The 24,667-nt window shown below is 33.7% G+C and overlaps 1 protein-coding gene and 1 pseudogene across 4 annotated transcripts; both read right to left on the minus strand.

Annotated features, from left to right (window-relative positions):
• Positions 1-479: 479 nt before the first annotated feature.
• Positions 480-6,234, minus strand: LOC140990136 (uncharacterized; annotated as a pseudogene).
• Positions 6,235-7,304: 1,070 nt separating this feature from the next.
• LOC140990567 (type II inositol polyphosphate 5-phosphatase 15-like) lies at positions 7,305-17,160 on the minus strand. Of its 4 annotated transcripts, none has more exons than XR_012177670.1 (11): positions 16,275-17,159; positions 14,899-15,157; positions 13,694-14,486; positions 12,802-12,926; positions 12,576-12,660; positions 10,769-11,077; positions 10,397-10,664; positions 10,063-10,186; positions 9,242-9,602; positions 7,829-8,447; positions 7,305-7,544 (listed from the first exon to the last, which is right to left on the minus strand). XR_012177670.1 is itself a non-coding variant. In XM_073460320.1 (11 exons), exons 1-10 carry the CDS (start codon positions 17,080-17,082, stop codon positions 8,091-8,093), a joined length of 3,489 nt encoding a protein of 1,162 aa, XP_073316421.1. In that variant the 5' UTR covers positions 17,083-17,160; the 3' UTR covers positions 7,305-7,945; positions 8,062-8,090. The 4 variants fall into 4 exon arrangements, 3 of the variants coding, with proteins under 3 accessions (XP_073316421.1, XP_073316422.1, XP_073316420.1); XM_073460320.1 differs by having other exon boundaries at positions 7,305-7,945; positions 8,062-8,447; positions 16,275-17,160; XM_073460321.1 differs by having other exon boundaries at positions 7,305-8,447; positions 10,769-10,809; positions 10,912-11,077; positions 16,275-17,156.
• Between the last annotated feature and the right edge of the window lie 7,507 nt (positions 17,161-24,667).

Raw genomic sequence — 24,667 nt, forward strand, 5'->3', positions numbered from 1 at the left:
GAGAAAATATAAAAACAATGTATCAAATCGAAAAATTTATAAACATCATAATCATACGCATGAATCGCTACTATGTAATGTGGTAACAGATTGAGTCTATAGAGAGATGCGGGAAAAAAAAAATATATTTTTTAACCTCGTACATGACATTTCCAATATCATTTGTCTCTCTTCTGCCATACATGAATATTAATCAATATTTTGAAATTAATATGATTCAATGAATTCATATTATCTATTTTTAATTAAAAATATGATATTAATAGTAAAAATCATTTTTTTTAAATAAAGTAAAAATAATTTAAAACAAAAAATTAAGAAAATAAATATGATTCAAATAAGTTAGCACTTGGATTGTTTAGATGATACATTTCAAATCTATTTATTTCAAATTTTTCGTCTTATTTAGGCATGCAAATTTAAATAAGTGAATTTTAAATACATTCAAAAGAAGTGTCATTTGAAATATATCAGTCGAATCAAATTCATTCATCCAAAACAAATCCATCAATCTAATCACAACGTTATACTTTCAGTCGTTTCAAGTGTTCCTTGATGTTGTTGAACAAGACAAATAATAACATTTCAGACTTCAGAGAGGTGTTCTTAAAAGGAAAACTTCATCCTATCATGTATTTGACATATAATAGTGAAATCCACAATCCAGCACAAGTAAGATGCAGAAAACTACAAATCTTAAAGTCGCCTTTCCCGCCTTTACCCACCACTGAAGACAACAGAACTGAGGGTGAGCTCAGATACAACCCTTTATATGGTTAAGGGCCTTTATTGCATTGAATCTTTGTTGTGCTCATGCATCGTCTCAGTGCTCATGCATCCTCCATATGTGCGTATATGGTTAAGGACCTTTATTGCATTGAATCTTTGTGGCTGGATCAGATGAAACATCGCGTCTCGTGAGCTTGCTCAACAAATAGGCGAAAGCAACCTTAGCACCTAAGCTTGAATGGCCCCTAGACAGGTAGATAGCGCCACCGAGAAGAATTAAACCATTTGATATCAATTTATTCGAAGGCCTTTTTGCGAGTTTCATCCTGTTGGATTTGCGGGTGCCTACGCGTTGCATGACATTTGCCATTGAGTTCTCTGAATTTATCGAGCTGGTTGTATTGTTTGTGACTTCAAATTCAGGTGAAACCTAGGTGAGAGAAAAAAAAATATCAAATGAGCAATACGTAAATCTGCAATGATCAGTATCAAGGGAAAACAGGAAAGCCGGTAAACAAACAACAGATTTTCATTCAGTTTATGCCAAGAATAAGCAAAAAATTTATGGGTTTTATACCAAATAAAATTAACGAAGTGAGATGATCCTATTAATATGAAATACGTGAAGCCTAAAGGAAGATAATAGATACAATGCCACCCTTCAAGGGAAACTAAATTCAACATACATCAGTTAATATTTCGCTTTTTCATGTTCCTTGTGAAGAATAACAAAAATGAAGGATTAAACGACATGTAATACCATACTTTTAATCAATGAAAGCGAGTTTGGTTTCTGTTTCAAACTGCTTGAACGACAAAAGCCTTATTTCGCAAACACACGATAGACGTAGGTGATCGATTTTGTTTGTTCATCTAGAAAGATCCGAGGAAATACAGTTCAGGACATGCAATGACGCAAGAAGGAAATGAGGGGGAAAAAAACCTCATGAAAATGTGTATTTTCCTTTTTTGCTTATGAATTATTTTAATATTACAAACAAGTTTTAAAAGCACTTCATGCGACAGGAGCAGGTACTGTTAATATGTTTACGAGCTTTCATTATTGCACTTATTTGATAGAATATTTTATCACTGCTCGATGTTGACGCTGGCCATGATCCTGACATCCTGTGAGTGCCCTAAAAACCCCACGAACCACCCAGTGAATCTTTCTTCAGATGTGAGCCTATTGTCTTTGCAAAATCACATATTGCGAGTATGCTATGGCATATCTGGTGAGAGCTCACCAACAACAAAATTGGCTCGAGTGAAGGTATACAGAAAATCTGGCTAACTAAACGACATTGATATAAAAATATTATAAATCTAGGATAAAAGACCAAGTAAACAATAATCAGCTTGAGCATAAAGCCAAAAAGAATGTTTAACTTAAGCAAAAATGAATTAAGCAACAGGATGTAAAATTTAATTATTGGACAACATTCCAGGGAATCTCAAAGACGATACTCTGTTTAGCAATTTAGGACAGAATCTCAGGATTCATTATACAGTACAAAAATTTCTAGTCAAATCATGCCTGTTTGATTATGAGAACAAACTATGTCAGTTAGAGACGAAATTCTTGGCTTCTAACACTCTGTAGTCTGTAGAGAACATTTATTGATAAGCATTATTACATTCCTTAAATCACGGCTAGAATCCAGAGTATAGCAAGGTGAATGGTGCATAATTTGATGTTAATGAATTTGTTGCTACTTTCTCTCAAAGAATTCATAACTAAAGCATGCCCAAATTTAACATAGGCAGAGCTGAAGGAATCATAAGTTAATTACTCATCCTTGGGGAGTATGATACTCCATGAATGCAACACAAAAAAACCAGCACTAACCTTTTCAACAATCATGGTGGCACTAGCCGTTGAGTTTAGCTGAAGTTGCTTCCCAGAAGAATATTTGCGAAGTGCATCATCCATCTTGCACACATAACTCCATATGCCCTTTGAAAAGGCCATTCAGACCAGCATCTTCTTGGTGCACCATTCTGATCTCACATGCATTTCTACCAGGAACTACAAAAACAAGAAAAAATAGATAAAAGTTCTACAGTGGGAAGCATTTAATTATTGAATTCTTCTCATGTGACATAAGAAGTAGCTAAACAAAAATCTCCACAGGATGAGTATGCTAGTTGACTTTAATCAACATATTCAGTCCACGAATAAATATATAACATAAAAAATGGATTAGAGTTTTCCTGTATGATCAGATTCGTTTCCATTTCCTCTCCAGCAAGCACAAAAAATCTCACAAGAGAACCACATATTCTATAGCGCAAAGCACCTTTTTCCAACAAATCTAGAACCAAAGTTTTTGCCTGCTCAGGTGATAGACAGCTATTAAACAGGTTCTATGTCAATTAAAAAGGAAGGATATAATCACTAAAAAAAAGTAAAGGTGAAGATGGATGGGGTGGTTGCATGGCATGTGAGATACAGTTCATTACTACACTTGTTTCTTAAAAAAAATCAGTAGGTCAAGCTAATTTATTTGGGGAAAAGTTGTCCAGTAACCTACCTTTCCTGATTCTCCAGCCAGATCTGAAAACTGAAACTCTTACGTATCCTCTCCTCTGTCTTGGTGCCGAAGGATGTTCACATTCCTTATGATGGTCACATGCATGATCAGATTAGATAAAAGCAAGGAGACGGAAGTGACAAAAATGGAGGTATAGAGAATAGGAAACTAAGTTATACTGAAAAATGAATTATGCTTCATCATTAATATTCAACAGTGTAAACTGTTTCACCACAAAGTTCCTGTAATTACACAGTCAATCGATTGGTTGCATTGTCTTTACCATTTGCTTCGGTTTGACTCACCTCTTCAGTTCGATTTACCATGCTTCCAAAATTTGAGGCCCTTGGAGTATGGATGAAAGAAACAAACACAGTTCATTTTTCTACATGAACAATTCGAAGAAAAAAGTTCATTATTAACTTTAATTCATTTTTACTCGTCTATTAGATCCTTTATCGTGCTCAATAGTTGAAAAAAACCCAAAAATCCTATGCACCGGGTTATCATAATTTTGCTAGATATGTATTTGATATTACCGGGTTATATACAAATATCAAATTCTAAAATCCGTGAATATCTGATCCAATCCGATATTTGTAAATTAAATCAAGAGCACCCCATAATCAATATCGAAGATTGAGTTTTAGAATTTTTTGAGGAATTTGAGATGGTTTGTTCTTGTTTAAAAATTTTATTAGATATTTTTGAGGAATTTTTAATGGCCAGTAAATTGATTGGAATAGTTTTACTCATTCTTGATATATTTTTAACTTTTAAGAGTTGTTGAACTACAGTTATGAAAATTATGAGCGCCCAATGGATAAGAATGGCAATTCAGTTGTTGGGCTTTTTTTTCTCTGCATTCTTTTAAAATTTGAAATCGTAGACTAAAAAGTCGGATTGGATACAATCCGAAGCAAGCATATATCCACAAATATGAACATCTACTTTTAGCAGATTGTATAAGGATATAAAAAATTGTATAATTTGACCATGTAGGACCGATTAGCAAAAATGGAATGTGAATTTGATATCCGATCGTGTGCAACCTAGTGGTGAGCATGGGTAATGATTTCAAGCAGCTGTGGAAGGAAATTTCGAAGTAAAAGGTTCAGATCAAGCGACAATAACAAATGAGAGCATAACTAGGTAGAAGATGAGAATGTAACATTTCTAAATCAAACATGATATTAAAGCTCCTATCTGAAAACCACACAAGGGCCGTCAGCATCAAATGGACAAATTAACAGATGATATCTATTATCAGTCACCAGGTTTTCAAATCGAGGCAGAACAGATACGTGTTAATAAGAAATTAGAAAGTAGAATGTGGGCAAAACAGATAAACTCATTAAGGAGACTTTATAAGCTCTCAAACCTTGCTAACGCAGTAGAATGATCCATCCTTTCCTTGCCAGAATCTCCAAGCCAATACATACTCTCTGGGTGTCAAGAATGGGAACTTTTTAATGGTGCGGCCAATTTCAGTACCACTGCCGTGGTCCACCTGCAATGACTCATGTCGGACAACTGTCTTGTCCCATAACATCCTATAACAGTTGTCCATGTAAAAATTCACCAACAACTCAACAGAGCAATTTTCAAATGTAGTGATACTTAGGTATTTCAAAGGACAATCCTGTAATTCATATGCAAGTGGAGGTCAAGGAACTTAAAGTTTCAGCAAAAGCTTAAAGAACCGATAGATCGATGCAAAAACCTTGGGTTTGAAGAACTTGGCCTTGTAGGAAAGATCACTGTTTCTTTTGTCACAAACATTTTCCCATTTGACATTATCATGTGAATGCGAATTATCCTCCAGATTTTCGATGAGATTCTTCAGATCCAAATCTGAGATAATCGCGAGATTTCTGCAAGGAAATATAAATTTACAGCTTACAGGCAACTTCAAAAGATTGATTTTATGTTATGAGAAAGGGAGAGACATATTATATACATACGGAGGGGTGCAAGTGGGTGACAAGGCTGAGATTTCATTGGTCCTCCTCCTCCTCTGACAAAAAAGCTGCGGAAGGCAGATCGAAGCAAAGAACAAATAAATATGAGGATTATGACAGCAAGAGTCCAAGTCAATGCCCATCCATCTCCAAATGCAACTTCATTCATTTTTTTGTTTTCCCTCCAGAATTCTTGTTCCCACATAATGCTCCTTCCTGTTTTTCTCTAACCGATACTCCAAAATTCAATCAATTCAATCTCAGACAACCCAGAAATCAGCTCCCGGTTTCCAGCTAAACGCTCTTCTTTCAGCATAGAGTTATCCTATTCATTCCGTTCTCGCCCATAGGCTAGTCTCATCTCTGGTACTTGCACACGAAAAACAAACAATAAAAATATGACTAAAGCATAAAAAAAAAAGAGAGAACTGCATCACAAAACCGTATATATACGCCAAGAACCTAAGCTGGAAAATCAATCAATCGTAAAAAGCTTAAAAGAAACAATTTCTTTTTAAAAAATTAAATAGTAAGACCAACTCAAAAACGAAACCAAACCGGCCCAGCAACAAAACACATTACTCAACACACAAACCACTCAAAGTAGGTTAGAAAAACATTCCAATCTATACTATACCGAATCCTGATAACTACAAACAAAGCAAAAAATTTGCCATAAGAGCCAACTACTTGTGAAAGCATATAGTTAACGAATTACTCCACGGATTGTACCTGAACGAGCCTCTATAAATTACTGTACATAAATTCAAATTGAGTGAGAGGATAGCATAGCAATTAAAATACATCATTCAGCTCGAATTTCTTCAAAAAAAACTCTCCGTGCGCACATCCTCTGCCTCCGAGTCTCAATTGTCTGTTACAAAAATGGAATTCAAATGCGAAAAAACAAAATAAATAAACAGATCGTATGATCCTCTGGGGAGAGATTCTAACGAATTTTGAGTGACAATGAAAACTTCAAATGCGGTCCTGCTCGTTCAGTTTGTAAATGTCGCTTATTTTTGTGTTGAAAAATTAAAATAATAATAACAAATAAATGGCGCAGATTTAAGGGTAAATTACACCGGGGTCCACCAGATTTGTGCAATTGCAAATAGGGCTTATTTTCCACATCTGAGGCAGAAAGAATATTTTAGTTCTCAATTTTATTCATTTCTTTTAGGATTTTCAAATCATTTTCTTTTACAAGATGACCATAAAAATAATATCAAATCACTATACACGTGCGTTGTAACGTGGATTGAAAGATACAATTGAAATTCTCGATTCAAAATTTAGAAAGTTTTGTCATATGGTGGGAATGAGGGGGACATAACCACTTGGATATTCGAGAAGTCAAGATTTTTCCTGGTATGCTCGAAAGTTAACGACCGAGAGTTGAAATAAACATTCTATCAAAATATATCCAATAACCGTCAACGTAGATCAAGAGTTTGTCTTTTATATATTTAGACATAAAAAGATATCATTTACTATAACCATCAATTCTATTATGTTGAGCGATGAAGATTAATTATTTATTAAAGAAAGATTATTTTTTGATTTAATTGACATGTTAACCAAATACAATCTTATCAACTTCACAATTTTTTTTTATCATTGTCAACAATAAAAAGTTACTTTAAACAATGTACCACACAATCAGTTCTGTTTCTATTAAATAATCCCTTTATCATCCAAACAAAAACTTTTAGACAGTGTTTGCAAATATTACAAAAAAAAATATTTTGAATTTTTCTTTTACAAATTTACAAAACTTTGTAAAAGAAATGTTCGTAATCATTTTTTTTAAATCATTTGCAAACGCTATCTTAATATCTCATACGATCACTTCTATTTCTATTACAAATAACTATTTCTCAAAGTATACGTTAGTTAACCATAAAATATACGTAAAACCGATGTAATAGTTTTGTAAAAAAAAAAAAAAAAAAAATGTAATAGAACTACGACAAAAGATGATTGGAACCAACGAAAATCCTAAATAGAAACTACCAACAGGACATAAGGCAATTACAGATACATCCCATAATTTGGTGGCCATCAGCTCGAATGAAAGTATGGAAGCAAATAAAAAACTTTATTGGTTAAATCGATTTCAAATTCCAAAAGTAGATGATAAATTACAAAGAATCAACAACTTGATCAATTTCAGAACAAATAAATTAAATAAAGCCTATGATATTTGATAACATAATTCAGTTACAAAAGCACTCCGCCCGAGATTGATCCGTTCACCAGAAATATCAACTTTTCAACGGCCACAGTACTTCACTTCAAATAAATGTTCCGACACAGCCTCAACCGGAAATAAATCCAACAGGAATTGGTGTTGAGAGAAATTGCCACCAACCGAACATGCATTGAGAAAACTAGAACACTTCTCTTCCCTTTACATCACTTTATTATATCATAAAATATTATCTATAAATACTGTGCAGATCTATCTCCAAAAAATGAATCCAGATATACAAGAAACTGGGAGAACACCAAATTCAGACCCATGCAAAATGTTCATATTTGTATTTTTTAGGGGAAAAAAAAACTCTGCTCAGTAAAAAGATGTTTCAGAATGAAAGCTACCTGGTCATTCTTGCACAGCTAGCTGGAAGAACCAATTCCAATGCATCCAATGACAGAAATCTCAGGTCAGGACTCAACAGGAGATTAAAAAGTTGGTGCTTCTGAGACTCAAGGCAGCTAACAGCACAATCATGTAATTGTGTTCAAGTTTCAGGGCCATATTCAGGTTCCACAGATAAATTTGTAATCTACATATATATAAATACTCAGGTTCATGGGTAAATATTACGCACATCTGTCTTGGGAGATTCATACAACAGCATCAAGGACTATGCAGATTTCGAAGATGGTCAGCTACATCACAGGAACCACTTAGTTTTTGAAAATCAGAGCGGTGTAGAAGATTCGATTGCAAGGGACTAGAGTTGTCGGAGTTCGGATTCTTATGTGTGATTTTTCCAGTAATGCTGTAGCGCAGACGTATTCGATGGCGTTTAGTCTCTGTTGTGCAACTCCCTCGCACTGTAACCAGTAACATAACTTCCTTGTCCCTGGCATCTTCGCACCAACAGTTTCTTGAAACACCATCAACAAACTCTTCCAATGTATGATAATCTTCACGCCGGATAGATATTTCAGCAATATGATCTGGTTCAATGATTCCTGCAGCTGGATTGACCTGTTACAGTTTGGAACCATTACATTTTCACAAAATAAAGTTAGAGAAGATCATGTGGTAACTCAATAAGCATGCAGAAATTAAAAAAGGTGTCCGATATAAACTGGACGTGATTAAAGTGCGCGAGCTAAAAAATTAGAGGAACTTCCACTGAATATACCATGCTTTTACAATGTGATGTGATGTTTCATGGCAACATCAAACAAGCTCATTAAGTACTAGATAAATACGAAACACTATCTATTATATTAATTTATACACTTACCATGGGCTTCATGCAACCAATATCTTAAATGTTTCGGAAGACAAAATGAAATAAACAAGGCACATGAAAGAAAGAAGAAAAAGTTTATAGAACTTAAAAAAAAAAAAGTTACATTCTTCGCAACGAGTAGGAACTTTTTGCAATTACAAGCATATTGTAGTGATGACTGCACTCTAATAAACTAAATTCTATAAAAGGTGTAGATGGGGCTTCATCATAACCAATATCTTAAACGTTTCGGAAGACAAAATTAAATAAACAAGGTATATGAAAGAGAAGAAAAAGTTTATGAAACTGAAAAAAAGAGTTACATTTTTCGCTACAAGTAGGAAATTTTGCAATTACAAGCATACCGTAGAGATTATTGCACTCTATAAAAGGTGTAGATGGCATAACTGAAAGGGGTGCACATTTTTTATTCATGCTGAAGTATTATAGCCAATTCACCCAAAATAATACGAACACCTAATAAACACAAAATTACGGGTAACCAGCTGATGACATAAAAAGATAAAAATAATAAAGTTACCTGTAACCACTGTGGGAATCCAAAACCACCTCTTGGACAATGATTGGACGCTTGTCCATCCTCCTTAATGGTAGCCAGACCTTCACAACACATTTCAAATAGAGCTCTGTTCATCTTGGATTTATTTGTGATCCGCAATATGGATGGATCTTGATTCTGAAGTATTATGTTGTTAGTACTGACAATTGTTTCTGGAACTTTGGACAGCTCGTCACGAAAACGTTTGATTTTCTCATTTGATCTGATGATTTCTCCAAACACTTGTCTTCTAACCAATTCGTCAACTCGGGCGATCTCCACACTTAGAATGCAACGGACAGGCTTGTGATCACTATCAGTCACATCCATGCAAGCTTCATACCTGTCCAAGATGTCTAGCCTTAGAAAAAAGGAGAAAGGAAGCTTAAAGGATGCTTTTGGGGTCTTTTTTTTTGGGTGGGGGACTGACAATTGTATTTGTGATAACAGAGACATCAAGTCATTTTGCCCAAGTATGTACAAAATTTAATGAATTCACCATCATTTGAAAAAGGTCTTCAACTAATATGTGTTGACACCTAAAATAACAGAACTAAATGAAAAAAAAAAAAACCAAGCAGGAGATGAGTCAATGACAGAAATAGCACTAGCATGATAATCAATTGCCTAATCAGGAGACTAAGAGCTGAAACATCAGGCACAAATATGATAGTTCATGCAGCAAAATAAAATTATCTGTGTGCATAGAATTCCAACCTTGCAAAACGAACTTCATGGCTAACCATATATGTTCTAGCACAATAAAGATGCATAGGTAGCACTTTCTTTCCCAGGAAACTTACTGTACTATAGAGGAGACAACAGGGCAGTCTAAGCTGCAGGTAGATGCCAAAGCTGACCGGTTATCACGATACAGAATTCTGTCACACCAGGCAGGTATTCGTTTCTTCTCCCCAGAATCGTATCCTTAAAAAGCACAAACAAACCATGACTAGATCTCTCACAAAAATAGTTTTGAACATAATAATAAATAAAATTCTATCATATCAAGGCCATCAATAGATACTGAAATACGAATTTTGGATTTCAGTTCAAGTTCAAATACATATATCCAAGGAATTATAACCTCCATCGTGCAATTGTGAATAAGGTACAACAAATATTACATCCTGATACCTGCCAAACCCGGTTGGTGCTTTTCAAATTTATAAGATGGAGGAAATCCAATATAACCTTCCCGCATTCCTTGAAAGACATTTCCTGCTTCCATTTCTACTCGCAACTGATCTTTTTCTTTAAGCCAGTCAAAGCATCTTTGAGAAACAAAATCTCTTGCTTCATCGTAAGATATGCCACCAAGACGATAGTTGAAGTCTCCAAGAAATACAACCATGTCAGCCTCTGAAAGCTCAGGCATCCCTTCCACAGGGTTAATACCCATAGCCTGCACAAGCATAAGCGATTAAAATTTCTTATCATTTGAAACATAAGGAGGCTTTCTAAAATGGTCAAAAAATGGCAGCAGTATTCACCAGAGTATATACGTACATTTGTCACGCGAAGCATTTGAATAGCAGATGAAACGCCAGCTGCAACAAAAAAGATAAATGGCAAAAGCAAACAATTAACACGTGCGAAAAATAACAGCAAGAAGGCAAGCAAAGAAGATAAGCTTAAATACAGTACCATACCAGAAGCAGCATTTAAAAGGTTAGATGGCCGGCTAAAAACCATTGTTCGATATACATGATCAAAATCAGCATTTCGGCGATTGACAGCTTCTAAATGTGCAGCAAAATGACAATTCACAAAGCACATGACTCGACCGTACACTCTCATCCTCAGACCAACAGCTCCCTAACAAGAGCGCCTTAAATTAGTTTAATAACAAAGATGGAATTTTTTTATCATAGCGATAAGATAGAATATACAAAGTAATAATAATTCTACACCCATTCCATTAAGAACAAGTAGAAACCTGCACCAAAATGGTACACCTTCAATCTTGAATTTACGAGTCTAAAATAATGGCATTATGATGAGTAAATTAACTTACAGAGAATATATTAATCTCAATAAAATGAATAATGACATTATGATGAGTAAATTAACTTACAGAGAATATATTAATCTCAATAAAATGAATAATGGCATTATGATGAGTAAATTAACTTACAGAGAATATATTAATCTCAATAAAATGAAAAATAATCCACCACAAGCATCACCTGAACACTATGAATTGCTTGTTTCTGATTAAAAAATCAACGGTAAAATAGAGGCATTTTTCAGAATCAAAGTGATACAATCATACTTCCCCTCATTAAGTACAATAATATGACTGAATTTTTTACAATATACTGTTTCATCAGGCAAAATTTACCAGCAATCTATTTAAAGGAATTTTGCCAACTATTTCCTAAACATCGTCATCTTTGAGTGCTACGTCCATCATCATCTCTCAAGTTTATATCACTTTCCAAATTTTAATTGGGGCTCTTTCTGCTTACGCTCTGTATCATAACTCTTGAGTCTAATCTGCAAACCATATCTGTCTCTACATGTTAAGACTTTTTCATACAGTTCTCAACAAATCATAAGATTCCTCCCAAATGGATAGTGTCCATTCAATTTTATCATCCAAAATATTTGGGGAGAAAATCTGCAGTTATTGTATGATTCAGTTTGTTTCACACAGTTTCCCCTGTCATGAGAGTGAGGCATTGAGCCCTGTGATTGCCAGACTTAGTAATGACATCCGTTACAATGTCAAAGTTGAACACTTCAAAGAAGTTTATGAATAAAATAGATAAGAATAATTTGTTAAACATAAACAAAAAGATTCATCTCTTCGCACTCAACCAGTTTTTAAAAGGCATGGAGTTTTATATGAGAAGTTGGAAAACAGAAACTTGCACATACATTTGACCTTTTTACATCTAAATTCGATGGTCGTAAGCTGGATATACCGTATCATCACTTTAAGTAGTTAAGGTGCTTGTGGAATATTTGCTGTAGAAAGGGAATGGCTTTCAGCCTTTTAGAATGTTCCATAAAGGGAAAAATAGCTTCAGATTTGGAAGAAGTGGCATGCTTTGACTCCCATACTATTCAAGAGCTCTCATCCATTTGATTTTACTCTATCCAAAGCAAGGAGAGTTGAGTGTACCAGCCCTTGAGTCATTTTGTCAGTGGAGACACTCTCACTAAAATAATTTAATCTAACAAAGCAAAGTGCATTCCATTCAAGAACAGTTACGTTGCCATTTAATCTTTCAAAATAGAAAAAGTATAATAAAATAAAATACATATTCACATTTTCTAGTAGACGAGCAAAGTAGCAAACAAACAATACCTTATTTCCAATAGCTCGTCCCAGTCCACAAGGAACTGCTGCAACATCAACATCCCCAACGTGGCCTCGAATATTGTTTCTAACCCTGCAGCATATTTCAGACAATGACATACATTGGAAAGTTTTTCTGGATAACCCTCACCCCATAGTAGAACCAATCATAGAGTTTAACAGGAGAAGAGAACCATGTTCATCAAATAACATTCACAAAAGTACTGGTACTCACCACACAGAAATGAGCAAACCTGCCAACTGCCGAGAGCCAACCCTTGAAAAGGTGAATCCCTCATCCAATGTTTTCCCAATCATATCTAGCCACCATTGTCCCACAGAACTACCCTCAAAACCCATCTGCATGGGTTGCAAGTTCATGCACGTAATTAGTCAGATAAAACTGAACTGATGATGTAAAAAAGAAAATAAGAATGAACTAACACATAGTGACAAACTAATAAATGTTGGCTTTCATCATAGATATGTAAAAAGGATTAACTAAAAATAATGAAACATGGATTATTCGGGAAAAATCCTTTGTTTTGAATGTCAGACAAAATGAAGCATTCAAAGAAAGAAAGGAAAAGAAGGGCACTACGTAATATCTAGTAAATAAAGAAGCATTGGATCTAACCACTTTGTTTACATATATCAAGGCTAAACTCAATCACCGCAACGTGAGCAAGTTATGTAAAAAATTTGAATGGTTCCAATTGGACGACAATAAACATATTTATTACTGGAACTAGAAGGCATGATTGTAGTATGAGAAGAACCTTAACAAGTCCAAAGGGTCAAGTAATTAAATTGTTTGGAAAAGTATCTATTGATTTTAAAATTATTTCCTTGTCTATCCACAGATCTTTAATGAAACTTATGAGAAGTATTTGCATCCACAGAATATTTGAGTGTTTGACAAAAATTTTCTAGCAGGCACAACAAACCTATTTCACCTGTTTCAGAAACAACTGTATATTCAGCTTCGAATGATTATTTATATCGGATTCTCAAACAAATTGTATATCAACAATCTTTACCTAATAAACCTTCCACATATTGCATTTTCAAAACGCTGTAGATTAGAGAAATTGAACAAAATAAGGATGAAAGAAAATGTTATATACTGTTTCTTTGGCGGCAGACATGGCTAGGAAACCGGCACCCATTTCCACCTCCTGCAACCCGACAACAACAATATCTACGTCTGTCGCAGCAGAGCCAAGCCAAGATATAATGGAGTCTGAAGTTGCCCGCCCTTGTGCAACATTCCATGTTCCAGCCAATATTTTCAGATTCTCTAGCTTTGTATACAAAAATTCCTTCCCAGCCAACTCCGTACGGAATATATTATCAAGTGGTCCAGGAGATGTAATATTCCACCCACGAATACCACCGTGATTAGCCAAGGTAAAAACATAACCACCTCCGATAGCCAAATCTATCACCGGGCTACTATGAGCCGCCCATTCTCCAAGCAAATTACCATTGAGATCCAAAACCTGCACTGCGCCACTAATATAGCCTACCCATATCCGTTCGCCAATTGTACAGAAGCATTGAACTGCAAAAGAATGATGCTGAAAATCACGCAAGCGATTGCCATTCCCATCCCATTGCACAAGTAACCCATTTGCACATCCAGTCCAAATCATTCCATCAACAGTTGAGACCAATGCTTCAGTTCGCCTATTATCCTCTCCAAAAGATCCTTTAACTGCAGCTCGACGAACAGCATCTGCCGCTCCCAGTATAGCATTACGAGAACGCTGGAAAAAATTAAAAGAATTATGTGCCTTTTCCTTTGAAACAGATATGGACTTCGTCCTCATCTCATCCTCCATAAAAGCATCAAGTGACGCGTTTTCGATCTGACCATCAATGTTAAAAACTTTAAGCAGTTCCCTGGTACAAGCATCCCTGTATAGTGGAGACTAATAAAAATCAAAACCTTCTAACAGAGAATACCAAAATCAACAAGAACAAAAACAGAAACCAACAAAGTGCTATTCATCAGCCTTATTTCTTTTTTCCTTTTTGAAGGTGTCCTTTACTCCTTAAAACCCTAGAACCAGATTAAAACATTGTGCCCATCAGAATATTATCAGATGCCAACCAACTGTCATCAGAGATTTGGAAAGCTTAGAGGGAATGATTTAAAATTTTCAAAACATAAGAAAAACTACCCTCTGGCAAAAATCCTACCAATAAGCAATGAAAAATGAAAGATAAAGAGCAAAACTCCATGACTTTTTGATAAATAAGGTTCTCAACTATATGCATAACAATAAAACTGGATGCCGTTTAAAGGATCAATTTACTGACGATTTACCACAATGCAAATGACTGAAAACCTGCACTCCACACCTTGGCTCCAGAATTATCAGATAACATATACTTGACATCTGACGTAAAAATGTTACTGTAGGCGGCACCATTAAGGGTAACTTGGCTTCTCAGGTCAATGTAAGATCTTTCTATCAATAAAGCAGCCAAGTTCCTTTCTCCAATTGTTAGTGAAAGGGACTTCTCAACAGCTTCCCAAGGCCAAATCTTGATCGCACCACCCTCAGATCCCGACCATATATCTCCTGTTCCAAAGGAAAAAATTAAAGAAAAAGTAAAAAAAAAAGCGTATTTCCAAGACGACTGGGAATTGTTTAAACACTCCCCATAAGATCTTTATCAAGAGTAAAACGAGTGGATAAAAGAAGCTTCAAGACGAAATTGTTCGTGCAAAATCTTTAAAAAAATGTCTGGAAACATATTGAACAATGTGGACTCATGAAGAAGAGAGAAACAAAGAGATACACGTAAACACATACAAATTTTACCTATAACATGTAATCACATTAACAACGAAGTAACAACATAACATCGTGAGCATTGGAAGGAGATATAACTAAAGTTGACAGAAATCACATGCAACAGGCTCCGCAAGATAGGTTCATTTTTCACATCATCAATGTTGGTAATAGACCTTGCATAAAATTACTAACAGGGGGCAGCCTACTGGGGATCCCTGATCAATAAAAATCATAACTGCCTTTGCCTTATGGCTTTTAGAGGGTAAACTTTACGCATAAAATGCAGGAGTTGTGTGGTAAGCAATTGGATGTCTGTAACATATCAAGCTTGAGCCTGAGGATCATTGTGGTTGACAGTGCAGGGGATCTTGCTCAAGTAAGAGCTCAGGGCCCTGAGCTTTATTCTCAAATTTTTTTTACTGCCACAAATGAGCGAATAAACAATAATTCTATTATACAGCTTATTTTCACCGCTATTTGAGTTTGAAGTGGACATCTTGCTTATCAGTATAGAAAAAGATTCCATTGCTAATACCGCATTGATGAGATTAAACTCAACCAGCGCCTCACATTAGCATTAGTCATGTACAGACATAATTGGAAAGAAAATTAAGAGATGGTTGCGCACTGCTTAACTAGTATCTCAAAGTAGCATGCCATTTAAGAGAGGGAATATTCAAAAACTTTTACTGACAGCAATTTGGTAGATACAGATACCAAGGTTCCCCAAAGTGAACCAATAAGGGCAAAGCAAACTATAATCAGAACTTAAATTAACTAAGAGAGCACTCTGCACTTATTCAAACACCACGAGGTCCACAACTGCTTATCTGAAGTGTCTAATCTTAGAAACCGAATCCAAAAACAACAGAAACCAAATTTAGGACAGAGCAAAGATTACCGTAAGAACTCACAACAATGGATAGCACTGGCCCATGATGCGCTTGCCACGCAAGCACCTCCTGAAAACCATTCCTAAAAGAGCCAAAAAAATCCATCATCTTCCAACACCTAATCCTCCCATCCTTGTGCCCAGTCCACAACGCTCTACTCCCTCCGTCACCCACTATGCACATCGTGGCTGACTCCACCTGTGCCGATTCCCAATACCTCACCGTCCCCTCCTCCTCCAGTTCCCCATCCTCGGCCTGACCGCCGTACATATCATCGATATTCAAATCCCAAACCCTTACTCCACACTCCGTCCCTGCCCACAACTGCGGCCCATTATCATTGTCGTTAACGCATAAAATGTTCCTTAAGAACCTCCCAACTTGCGTTTCTCTCAAGGGATGCGGCCTTATCTCGAGACTCGGAGGTCGGTTCGGGTGAACCGGTGCTCGCGCTGGGAGTTTAAAAATCCCAGTACCACCTCCCGCAGCGACAAATTCAGGCAACGGCTGGTCAGAAGAGGTTGAAATTGAGAGCTTCCGGTCGAGGAACTGCAGCATGTAATCGAGTCTCCGCTGATAACTAGAAGAGCTGCTGATATCCCCTTCGTCTTCGGATGAGGAGGAATTGTCGAAACGGTCGAAAATTCTGGGTGTTTTTTGGTAATTTGAGGATGCGTCATTAAAACTCAAATTCGTTCGGAAATGAACGCCGTTGGCTGAATCTTCGTCGGAATCGGAGCAGAAAGGGAATTTATCTGAGTAGAAGTGAAAATTGGTGGTTTTGTTGTTGGAAAGATCGTCCTGATGATCATCCATGGAACGGAAATTGAGGGGTTGCGTGGAATTTGGGGATTTTTTTTAATTTTATTTTGAGAAAATAGAGGGGGGTTTAGCATATGATTTATGTAAATACGACGTCGTTGTTAACCTCAGAGAGCGGCCAAAGTGGAAAAGGAGGTATCCATGATCTAGCAACGTATCTCATCATCTAACGTCAGCCATTATGTAACGTCCTGAAGAAAATTTAATGCTCCCAAACTAAAAAACATTTAATAATTGTGGTTCGAATGTTAGTCCGGGTTCGTGAATTAATTGAAAATTAAGTCTCCAAATAAAATCATTTAATAAAATTTACATTAATAAAATATTAAAACTCGCGATCTAACAAAATAAATTATACTTGAGTTTGACTCGAAAATTTGAATATATTCGAACTTGATTCGAATTCGATTTCGAATGTGAATCAAGTAATTTTGAACTGACTCGATTCGTTTACACTGATATATATAACTCATATGATATCAATTTAAATTTGAGAAGAAAACTTGAATTCGAGACTTGATTAATAAATCTCTACTCTAACTAAAAAAAGACATCAAGAATAATAATAATTTTTTTTGAGAAAATAATATATATAATTATTATAGTAGTGTTCATAACTAAAAAATTATTTGAGTAATTCATGAATTTTTTTAAAAAGATATATATCTTTTGATTCATACTATATAACATCAATATATTATTTGAATAAAATATTTTTAAAACACATATATCATGCCTAAAAATTATTAATGTCATCTTTAATTTAATATATAACAAGGCCATGCTGGAATGATCTAGATAATCTCTTTATTTCCAAATTAACTTGTAGAATGTGTATTTTAGTTCATTCATTAAATGGAAAAAAAACTTATTAGAAGGAGTTTGTGCTTGTATTATATATATAATATAATATTCATGATAATAATAATAATAATGATATAGATACAGATACCATATTTATTAATGAGTGGGTCTCATGTGAGACCGTCTCACGGATCTTAATATGTGAGACGGGTCAACACTACCCATATTCACAATAAAAAGTAATACTCTTAACATAAAAAGTAATACTTTTTCATGTATGACCCAAATAAAAGATCCGTCTCACAAATACGACCCGTGAGACCGTCTCACACAAGTTTTTGCCTTTATTAATTGGTTCATGTATATGTTAGGATCGAGCGTTTATCATTAGGACAAATGTTATAGTTGTTAGCCAAGACGCAAATTTATTTTCTTATATTTGTGACAACGCAGAGTGCACTTATTTGGGTACTAATGGGTCGAGCTGTTAAACTCAAGAGTTCGAAGATATGTGTGTTTATTAGCTGGCGTTGTCTCATATCTCTTAGAGATCGATCTTATCATTTCCCTACCGTCGGTCATGTCGTCAACAGAGATAGTATTACCTATTAAGATCTGGTGTCACTCTTTTACGACCCATCAAGTCAACCAGATCAATCGGCGGCAGCTTGACGCATGATAACTTCCCATGAGATTACTAATATCAATGGTACTCTCACTCATGAACGCTTAACCAAAAATATGTATTATAGATGTATATGATATCAAATGTTTGTAAAAAAAAAAACTATTAATAAAGATGTTAGGCGCAAATTTCTATTATAAATATATGAGTTTATATTGTGCATATAAGCACATGTTAGATATATTTTTTACTAATTATCTTACCTCATTAAAATAAATAGTCATTTTTACCACGCTATATCGTTAATTTGTTAATATTTATATTTAACAATATTTTTGAATGATACGAAATAATTTACACAATATTGGACCCTCTTTTCAGTATACACGTCATATTTAAAAGATACAACGCACGATATTAGGATAATATAGTTTAGTCTTCAATAATTTTGATTTATGGAATGACACAATGCCTACTAATTAACAGTTGCCCTCATATTTTTTTTGACAAAAATTTGTGTGAGACGGTCTGACGGGTCGTATTTGTAAGACGGATCTCTAATTTGGGTCATCCATGAAAAAGTATTACTTTTTATGCTAAAAATATTACTTTTTATTGTGAATATGAGTAAGGTTGACCCGTCTCACAGACTAAGATCCGTGAGATGGTCTCACATGAGACCCACTTTTTTTTTTATTTGTGAGGCCAAAAATCGAGAAGAATAATATTTATCCCAACAATTATTAAACACACACACACAAAATTTTTGAAATTGCATCCGTTTTGTGATTGCACGATGCTGCGAGAGGATATAATTAAAGGCTAATTGAGATTTTCTTCTTATGTTTTCTTTATGGTGTAAACTTCCGCGTAGCATGGAGCAGTGTGCAAACTATGTTAAGACAATGTTTTATGTAACAAGATCGTCGGATAAAATACTGGAAAGAGAAATCAAACGCTTGAACATTGATCAAACGCTCATCCATTCTACCAAATCGAACATCCTACAAGGACTAATTGATAATTTTTTTGCACATATACACATGATCTATAAAATTTGTATACGAACTCTATTGAATTGATATACAAATTATAATGATTATTCGTAAAATAATAAAGATTATAAAAAGCTTTCCATGTAGATACTGTCTTTTATCAATTTTTACTAGGTTTATTTATAACAAAATCGAATTATAATAGTAGCCATTTTTAATATAGAGTAGGTCTCTTGTGAGACGGTCTCACGAATTTTTATCTGTTAGACGGATCAACCCTACCAATATTCACAATAAAAAGTAATACTCTTAGCATAAAAGTAATACTTTTTCATGGATGACCCAAATAATAGATTCGACCCACGAAATTGATCTGTGAGACCGTCTCAAAAGAGTTTTTGTGTATATATATACATAGTGAGAATTTTTATGAGACGAGTTAACTTGCTTCATAATTAAAGTGAACGAATTGAGTCGAGTCAGAAATTTGTTTTTATAAAATTAATATGTGAGACTGTCACACGTTTTGTGATATGTAGGACACACTAATAGTAGCAAAAATTGAATAGAAGGAGTTCAAGAGTTCAACGCCGTGAGGCAAAGGATAATTGCGTGTCCTTTGGATATGAATCAGGAGCGTTTCTTGTCAAACATGGTTTTTATTAATTTCCGCCCTGTTAGGTATGTAATTATTATAGGAACAAATTAATAAAATAATATTTATAGAAGGGATTGGGGAACAAATCGACAATGATCATAGTAAATTACTATTCTATTTCAAAATTTGATCGGGATGAGACGAACAAAGGTAGGTCTACACATAGATTGCTAGTGTTTTTCATGTGTGTGACTGAATTAAATTCAAATCAAACATCGCATTACAAATCTTGAGAACAAATCCAAATTGAAATAACTTACATTTATTCGAAGTCTGATAGAAATACATCCACATATATATTAACAACACTTTCATGATAATTTGTTTACAAATTCCCATCGATTTCTATTTTTTTCCATTGAAAATACGAAGATGTGGGTCCACGGGAACGTCTTGTTCTTCGTATATTAGTTGTTTCATATTGTTTGGATAAAAAACTTGAGAGTTACATATATAGACTTGGATGATCCTCCCTTCTTAACCTAGCTTTTATGGTTGAGTTAGGTCCAAGTATCAATCTTAACATGATATATCTGAGCCCAGGTTCCACCGCTATGTGTTGGACTGTCCATAATTGGGTCACCCGTTCTGCCATATTTTGGTCATTTGTAAACCTCGTGCTCCAGATAATCATTCATGAGGATGAGAGAGGTGTGTTAGTTGTCTCACTTCGGTTTGATAAATAACCTGAGAGTTACATATATGGACTTGGACAATACTCCCCCTTGAGCTAGCTTTTGGATTAGGTTAGGTTCAAGTATCAATCTTAACCTCGTATCTTACAAATAAAAACTCTTATGAGACTATATCATTAGTCAATTTTCTTAAACGAATCCTTTATTCAATCCGTCCATTCAAAAATATTATTTTTCATGTCAAAAATATTATTTTTCATTCTAGTTACAAATCAGGTCGATCTTTCATAAATATAAATCCACGAGACTATCTCGTAATAGACGTGTTAACCATCAATTCATTTATTGTGTGGGTTACAATTTTTATGATACGGGGTATTAGAAGAAGACCTAACAAGCAGGAGGGGCTGCCACATACCCCCAACTAAGGCCATTGATGATATTTACATATGCTAATTTTCCGTCGTTATCATAAAATGTGTGTGTGCCGTTAAAAATTAACATCCATACTAACGACGGACTGTCCAATTCGATCGCTAACGTGTTTCCTTATTTAAAGTTTGACGGCGAAAATCTATTTCGTTCGTTAATGTTTTACGATGTAACACGATTCAATAATGACCGATTAATCATTATAATTAGTATTCGAAAACAATTTTAGTCAAAAAAAAGAAAATTATTAATTTATCGAAAACATATGTAAAAAAAATATTAATTGTGTATTCAAATTGTGGCTAACTCAAGATTTGATGGTTCAATTTCAGTAATTGTTTCTGTATATCTACACCATTATTTCACATTGTTATCAATTTTATCAACTAAAAACCGCATAAAAAAAATTTACGGGTTTGGTCATGTAATTTGTATGTTTTTGTTTTTTTGTTATTTTATTGGTCAATTCACATTCTTATTTTACTAAATTAATTATTTTTTCGATTTTAGTCTTTTTCACCGGACGCGCCGGTTTTTTCGAGTGATTCATAATCATTTTCAAGTGCTAGATCAACGTTCCGATGAAATAAAAACTAAAATGAGAAAAAAAAATAAATTAATTAATAGTGTAAGATTGTAAATTAACCTACAAGACGTCATTTAAAGATCCTGAAACTCAATTTTCCCAAAAATAAAAGAAAATGTTAGAAACTAATAAATTATAAAGCAAAACTAAGAATTCTAACTAATTAGGATTAGGATCAAACATATAATTTTTAAAAAATATATTTGTAACCTCATGAAATTTGTGGTAGCATGAGTTGGGAAGGCTTGAGGCGATGGTGACCTTTTGCGTGATTATTGAGGCTCCATGTGTTAGAAATTTAAATATATGAAAAATATTTTTTAGAATATGTTTAAATAATAAGAAATCTATGCCTAAAATATTAAAATACTTAATGCGAGATTTGCCTGATTTGATTTTTTTTACTTAAGAATATGTACGTGCTAAAATGTATTCACGGTTATATTTTTTTATTTTTGAAAAAACAAGAATAGTAGACAAAATTTAAAGTTGACGCTACTTAATTAAATCACATTTTGTTAGTTTTTTTTTTTTTTAAAAAAAAAAACACACACACACACACACACTATATTTTCGTCCACGAAGATAATTTTAATTTGTTACTTGGAGTATTTGCAACCTCTAAAAACGGTGACTAATTACTTTTCACTTAACAAAATCGGTTCTTTGTGTTTCATAACCTATAAATGGATTATTCGACTGGATTTAACTCATTTACAATCCCTATTTAATATATGACAAGACATATTTTTGTTCGAAGAACGAGACGATATAATATGTATAATATATGAATGATAACTACATATATATGATTAAAATAATGGTTTATAATTTTAATCTTTTATAAAATTTGAGTAAAATATTAAACATATAATCAATTAATATCTCATCGTTCATACAAAATTATATCTCATCGTTCACACAAAACTATATATATATATATATATATAGTTTTGAAACAACGAATGAAAATATCCAGATGCAAATTTAATATAGTACGAAAAAGTAAAAGATTTATATAGACTATGGGCTAGTTTTTGACCCGACTCTACATTGTACATTATGATTTTGCCTTCTATATATTATTTCTTTGGTTTATGTGATGTCTATTTATATAGTAGGGATATTTATTATTGATTTTGACATTTTTATTATGAATTATTTCTAAAAATGCAATGATATACATATATAAATTGATAAATACATACTTTTATAAATTTAAAATACTTGAAGTTGGATAAGATATGTTACACCAAAGCCACCAAAGTTAGTTAGCATAAGACCTTGCTTTATAATATAAAATAATAATAATATTATATAAGTGTGTGTGTCTATAATACACACACATATATATAAATCAAAACTATATATAATGCATTACAAGAATTCAAACTGAGAAGTAAAACTTGAATATTGTTAAAAATTTAAGAATTTTTAAGTATATATAGATTAAAACTATATAATGTATATCGAACTGAATGATTATGATACATATTATTTAAAGGATAGGTCTAATGTGAAACGAGCTCACACATGTGAGACGGATATATCGGTCTGATCATACTATAGTGAAAATTAATACTTTAAAGATGAAAAATAATATTTTTTCATGGGTCGGATGAGAGATCCGTCACAAAAAATTGACCTATAAAACAATATCAGAAGCCCGTCCATCAATAATTTTTCCGACAAATATTGAAGGGAAAGTTCAAATGTCACAACAAAAGAGTATTCAACATTTAAATGTATAAAAAAATATTTTTTCCCGACGAGTAGTTTGTGTAAATAAAGGTAAATTATTAAAGCTTCAATGCCATCCGTTTAAGGAACTATGAATTTGATGTTGATCCCCCCACATGATTACCTGAAAACATCGGCAAACATTAAATTAATTATCAATTTTAAATTATTTACTATATTTCATTTATTCGACATATTTCTCATAAATCGATTTTATATATATTGTTACTTATCATGTAATGACACATGCAAATTGTCTATGTACGTACTTGAGTATATATATGTAGCATTAACTCAAGTATAATATAAGTTAGATTAGATACAATATGCTTATCGGAAATATGTATGCATACATCATGTGTATATACGATGATGAAAACAAAAACCGATAATCGACCGGTGTATACCCCTAGTTATGAACTAAAATTTATATATATTAACTATATTCAAAGAATTTTTGTGGCTAAAGCAACTTACCATTTGCATTGCTCGCAAGAAAAGCTCGGATATGTGGATCCATAGGAAGACCAATTTCTTCATACTTATTATCATAAACTGTGTACCTGAAAAAGTCCATTTCCAATCCAATAATTAATTATTATGAAAATCAGCATATTATTTATTTAAAAAACGAGATTATATATATATATTTTAAAAAACGAGATTATGTGTGTGTGTGTGTGTTGTAGAGCTATATTTTTGTATTCACCTTTCACCAGGAGTATCGAATACCGTGAAGTTTTCTCCTTGAAAGTTAATATTGCCTTGGGATATCATTGTCCTCTACAAAAAAATTGTTTTAGAAAAAGCTAAATCACACGCGCACGCACGCACACACACACACACATATATATATATTATATTATATTATATTCCAAAAACCAAACTCTAACAATTCACTGTTCAGTTATGAGAAAATGAGAAATTTCTATAAGCACAATCAATATTTTTAGACTAATTATGACATTTATAGCAAATTTGAGACTCAAACGAATTATAAATAAACGAATTATAAATTGAGGGCATATCTAATAACGCATGCAACACTTTTTTATCGTTCAATATTTTTTACTTAGATCGATGTTATTTTTATTGATATATAAC

This window comes from Primulina huaijiensis, chromosome 12, assembly GCF_012295235.1.
Source record: "Primulina huaijiensis isolate GDHJ02 chromosome 12, ASM1229523v2, whole genome shotgun sequence".
In the NCBI taxonomy this organism is placed as follows: Eukaryota; Viridiplantae; Streptophyta; class Magnoliopsida; order Lamiales; family Gesneriaceae; genus Primulina; species Primulina huaijiensis.

Bases quoted from the DNA above. Each gene is read 5' to 3' on its own strand.
- LOC140990567 (XM_073460320.1), bottom strand. From the start codon at position 17,082: ATGGATGATCATCAGGACGATCTTTCCAACAACAAAACCACCAATTTT. The intron at 12,927-13,693 runs GTATATAACATT...CAACCCATGCAG, and splicing joins TGTCTGCCGCCAAAGAAACA to ATGGGTTTTGAGGGTAGTTC. The intron at 9,603-10,062 runs GTAAGTTTCCTG...CATCTTGGACAG, and splicing joins GTTGTCTCCTCTATAGTACA to GTATGAAGCTTGCATGGATG.